This window comes from Echinops telfairi, unplaced genomic scaffold (genome assembly GCF_000313985.2).
Source record: "Echinops telfairi isolate 266 unplaced genomic scaffold, ASM31398v2 ScPeMD7_18;HRSCAF=68, whole genome shotgun sequence".
NCBI lineage: Eukaryota > Metazoa > Chordata > Mammalia > Afrosoricida > Tenrecidae > Echinops > Echinops telfairi.
Genome location: NW_022103915.1, coordinates 84,609,742 through 84,614,962, shown reverse-complemented (window position 1 = coordinate 84,614,962; position 5,221 = coordinate 84,609,742). Strand labels below are relative to the sequence as shown.

General features: G+C 53.7%; 1 protein-coding gene across 1 annotated transcript in view; it reads right to left on the bottom strand.

Annotated features, from left to right (window-relative positions):
- Nucleotides 1–3,737: 3,737 nt before the first annotated feature.
- Nucleotides 3,738–5,221, bottom strand: part of PSMB5 (proteasome 20S subunit beta 5) — a 7,920-nt gene continuing 6,436 nt past the window's right edge. Inside the window, exon 3 of the mRNA XM_004698898.2 lies at nucleotides 3,738–4,222. Coding sequence (XP_004698955.1) covers nucleotides 3,936–4,222 — 287 coding nt within the window. The 3' untranslated portion in view covers nucleotides 3,738–3,935. The remainder of the gene's footprint in view (nucleotides 4,223–5,221) is intronic.

Sequence of the window (5,221 nt, the reverse complement as noted above, 5' to 3'; positions counted from 1 at the left end):
AGGAGGAGGTTGGAGGGCCTGGGTCTTCTTTCCAGCTTTCCTGAGCAGCCGGCGGCGTGCACACGGAGTGCTTCCTGGGGGATGTAAGTGACTGTGACAGCACAGGGCAACACACAGAGAGGCACGTGTTCATTATGTGTGGCTGGAGAAATTATCTGTCTCCAGGGGAACAGGCTTCAGTGTGCATTAGCGTCCAGCCGCTCCCTTCCCCCGATTCCTCTTCCTCTGCCCACTCTCCATCCCTGTCCTCCTCCATCTCGTCTCCTACACCCCTGCTCCTTCCCCACCACCATTCTCAGTCCAGCCCTGCCCGTCAGTGTCTCCATCCATCTTTCTGGCTCCCTTGCTGGAGTTTGCTGGGGCTGTCTGGGCATCGGTCTTCTGCTTGTCTCCCTTACTGTCTCTCATTTGTCTGATGTCCTCTCTAGCTGCCTTCCTCTGACTCCATCTGTGTTTCCCTTTGACAGCAGCTTTGTGGGCAGCCTGCAGCTAGCCACAACCTTTTCTGGTTGCGTTCAAGTCCATAGCAGCACTGGTTGGTGGATTGATTGGCTTTTATTTTAAATTCTGCAGAGGAGAGAAAAGAGAATTTTCATGAAGTGAGGGAGCAAAGAGAAGGTGAAACCGGGCAAAGGGAGAGAACAGGAAAGAGAGGGCAGCAGAAGGGGCTGAACGCATGGCATCTTCCTTCTTTCCACAGGAAGCAGGCCAGGCGTTTATGGTTGGTGGAAAGGACAGGGGACCAAGTTAGCTTGGCTGCCTAACTCAGGGGCAGAGCTTCCGGGAGAAATGAGGTGGGTTCAGTAAACCCAAGAAGCTGACGTGGGTAGAATTTTTCCTGTCTGACCCATTAACAACTGCCACGGGACCCCGTAGAAGAGGTTTTTATGAACATGTTTCGGTGGGCCACAGCCCCTGGACAGAGAGCTCTTGGCTCTGAAGCCGGACCTGGGGAGCCGGAGGGCTGAGGGGAGCGGGAGGGGTGCCCGTGCCAGGCAGGGGGCAGGAGCTGCTGATCAGGGCAGTCCTGATTGCAGTGTTGGCGCGCTCCTCTGGCCTGTGATAATTAAAGCGTTCTCAGTATGACTGGCTTCCTGAAGGGAAGCTAGAGTTTTAAAACCAAGCAAACTCCCAGAAAGAGAGAGGACACTTGGTTGCACTGACTGCCCGTATTTTTTACATCCTAAAGCACTTAATCCCCTTCTTGAGGTCAGGGTCACGGCCATTGGTCAGCTGCAAGCACCTCATCTTTGGCCACAGCTCTGGCAGGAGGGGCACTGCTTGGGACAAAAGGAACAGGAAATGAAAAGACCTGGATGTCTTCACCCGATGAGATCCTCCACTGACCTGACCCAGCCCCTCCTTTTCCATTCCCTCTCTTGCTCCTTTCCCCTGGCAGGCAGACTACGCAGAATCCCTGGACAAGAAGAAACCAGCTCTTTTACTTTACTTTCCCTCAAAAGATGGGATGACTTTGACAGTGCTCCCGTTTGCTGAGGGGGATGTCAAGAGACCCTGGCCTGCGGGCTTTGCCTAGAGGGTGACGATTCTGCTGCAGTCTGATTCGCTCTGTCTGGGGTCTTCTTCCTTCCCCCCTAGGCATCCTCACCAGCTTGGCACCTTCCTTCAAGAACACCCCGCCGTGCAATGGGACTCTCTTCGGCCCTCCCTTCCCCACTGTGGAGCTGCGTGAAGGCCCCCCTGCCTTCGCCTCACAGCAAGAGGAAGCACGGGGCCTCTAGGAGTGCTTGCTTCCTATTTAACCCGATTAGTCCCATCACTCGCCCCGAGGAGCCCGATTTGGGTGTTACTGAGCTGTCTGTGGAGGAAGGGAACATTGTCAGATGTCACTTCAAGAACCCTGTCTCTTGGACACTTGGGAGCTGCCGAGAGAAATTAATCTTCCAGCTATTTCAGGCAATTTCTTTCCCATCATCCTTTGTCAAGAGGACTGCACTGGGAAATGGATCTGATGGGAGTCCCTGAACTGGTACACTCCACTGGACAGCAGCTCTCCGACGCGAGGCAGCATCCATCATCCCCACAGCGGACAGTCACCTCGCTGCAAAGCCAACTCCCCCAGCAGCCGGAATTCAAGCACACACGTGGGAACCGCTGGGCGGAAAGGATTGGCCATTTCCCTCTGCCTCTGTTCCACTTTAGTTCTGGAAAACCTACCGTGGGCTTCCCTCTCAATACATGAGTCTGCTGTACAGAAGTCTCGGGAAGGCCAAGGAACAGGGGTCAGAAGGTCGGTCCAGTGCAGAGGAGGCGCTTACATTAGCATTTCGGTCTCGGTCAAAGCAGGGTTTTGAGATAGAAACAGGGCAAGGAGTAAGCGGGATCCTCCCTTCTCTTCATGGGTAGGAGGCCCAGGGGCATTGGAAGGCATTCCCATCCTGAATTCTCTATTCAGATTGACCAGGGGGGTGGTTTTCCAATTGTGCTCTTTGGCGCTCCAAAGACATCCGGGGAGGTGACGCTGTGTAGACAGGGAAGAGGGTGGATACTGTGCTGCAGGGAGTGACTACAGGGGGAGGCTCAGTGGTTAGAGCTCTGGACACCCCCACGCTACTTCAACTGCTGGTTGGACGTCATTGTGATTTTCCCTACTTTTCTCTTTATTAAAAGTTCCTTCCCCCTCCCCCTAAGAAAGAGCTACAAAGCAACGTCCGAAGTGGGAGGGCGAAGGCTGCGTTGGCGTCTCTTGCCTGGGTGGCCCTTGGCTGAGGGTTTGCCCACAGGATGCAGCCTGCCTCCGGCTGGCTCCACTGCAGAGCCGGGGCCCCGTCAGCAGCTCTGGCTCTGGGCTCCCGAGGCCTTTTCTGCAAAATGAATCTCCTTAGGCTGAAGAGTCATTTGTTTTCCAAACTCTCTTCTTCGTTCGCACTAATTCCCAATTTCCCGGCCTTTGACAAATGCAATTAACAAGGCTCGATCAGTTTCTGGCCGACAGCCTTCATCAATCAATACAGAGACTGCACAAAGGCTGAGCAGGAGAGGAAGGTACGTGCAGAGAAAGTGGCTGCCATCAGGGTGGCCAAGGCTTAAGTCCCTCTGGTTCTGTGAAGGCCCCTTCTCCCCGGCCCTCCTTACAAGACCCAGAGGGCTGGCACCCTCCCCCCCACGTTCCTCCTTCTTGCTAAGGAAACAGAGCAGGGCTGTTTATGCCCTCCTCTCCCATTTTACAGGCTCCTTCCCATCTATCGCCTCGATCCCCGGCTGCTAACAGAAAGCCTTGCCATCTGCTGCCACCATAGCCGGGGAACCCCTCAGCGCTGGATGCGATAAGCAACCATCTCTGCCCCACCCACACACTCCAGGGACTTAGCTTCCTGCCCAGGAGGGTAAGTGCCCGCTACCTCCCACTTGAGGACCAAGGGGACATGGGTCACGGAGCTTGGGGTTGCGATGACACTCAGCTCGTCTTCCTCTCCCTTCCCAACTGCTCCAAGATTCAGGCTGATCCCTTCACCTTCCTGCTCCGCCTGCAGCCACCCGCCCCCTCCCTCTGCCGCCCTGCCTGGTACAGCCCGTGCATCTTTCCACCTCATCAACTTGCCATCTCTGTCGGGCAGTCTCTGCCTCCTCCCGGCCTCCTTCTCCTTTGTTATTAGCTTCCTAAGTGGGGACCTTCATGTAGTCACCAGACAGTCCCTTCCCTCCCACTGTCCTGGCTTCTGTGGCTGTCAAGTACTTGGAGGAGGGGCCCTGTGGACAAAAGACACAACACAGGCTGAGGCTGAGTAGTGTAATGTAACAGCAAACAAAGTAAACCCAGAGCGTGCTCGGCAGCAGCTCATTAACAACTAGTAACATACAGAGGCCAATGCATAGGAGCTGAAAGAAAGATCACTACCTACGGGATGGGGTGCCACGCTTTATTACCAAGGACAGTCACCCCAAGATTTGCAAACAGCCAGCCCCACCGCCGCTCAGGGGGCAGTTCCACTGTACTTGTCGTGCAGATCAGCAACGTTGTCACTGGATACTCGGATCCAGCCATCCTCCCGGACATGGTACAGATTGACCACACCTCCTGAGTAGGCATCTCTGTAGGTGGCTTGGTAGATGGCTCGCCGAGCTAGATCGTAGGCTTGTTCCACTTCCAGGTCATAGGAGTAGCCCCTATCCATGACCCCGTAGGCATACACAGAGCCGGAACCTACAGAGAAGGTGGTCCCCGAGATGCGGTTCCCTTCACTGTCCACGTAGTAAAGGCCTGGAAAAGAGAAAGAAGGCGAGTGGGGAAACAGGACCACTCTCTCCTGCCATTGAATTCACCCTTTGAAGAGGACGCGTTCTCTCTGCTGCAAACCCTCTGGGACACCAACAGGAGCGCGGGAAAACAGAACTGCTGTTTTACTAAGTAACTGACCACCAGACAGGAAACAACTAAAGGAATCCAACTGAACACTAAGATTCTGGATCTTAAACCTCACCACCTCACCTCACAGGCTTGTCTTTCCTGTAGACCACAAAGCAAGGGTAATCTGAACGCCTACCTAAACACCGTGGGGAAAATGTTTAAGACACAGTCCTAGCCCTCCTAAGATTGAGATAACCGGGGCCAAGACATACAGCAGACAGTGAAAGAATAAAGCCTAGAATTCACAATCTTCCTACAAAGACCCGCACTGTTCACTACGGTCGCCACTGCAGAGGGAGTCCTAGCAGAGGGGGTTATGTGCTGGCCTGCTACCCGCAAGGTCCACTGTTCGAAACCACCAGTTGTTCTGCAGGAGGAAGACAAGGCTTTCTACTCCCATACAGAGTTATAGTCTTAGAAACCCAGAGGGGCGGCTCTACCCCGTCCTATAGGGTCCCTATGAATCGGAATCATTGGAATAGCACCGCACGAGTCACGTGTAGCTGTAACGCATTCGAGATGAATTTCACTATCACATACTGAAATATCACATTGGGCTAAATAAAATACGTTACAAAAATTAATGCACTCTTAAAGCGCAGTCACGAAAACCTCTTGGCCATAACCAAACCCCTCCCTGGTACTGAGACACTGGACGTGAGGGCTAGAGACCAGAGTGTCTGAGGCAACATCTAGGTCAACTGGTCTACCAGTCCACAAAGACAGTGTTCTACATTTGCTGAGTAGCACCTAAGGTCGTAAAAGCTGGTGAGCAGCTTACAACTCCTGGTCAAGGGAGTAATGTTTCCAAAGTACTTCTGGACAGAGCCTGCACTAACCACAAACCAGAAG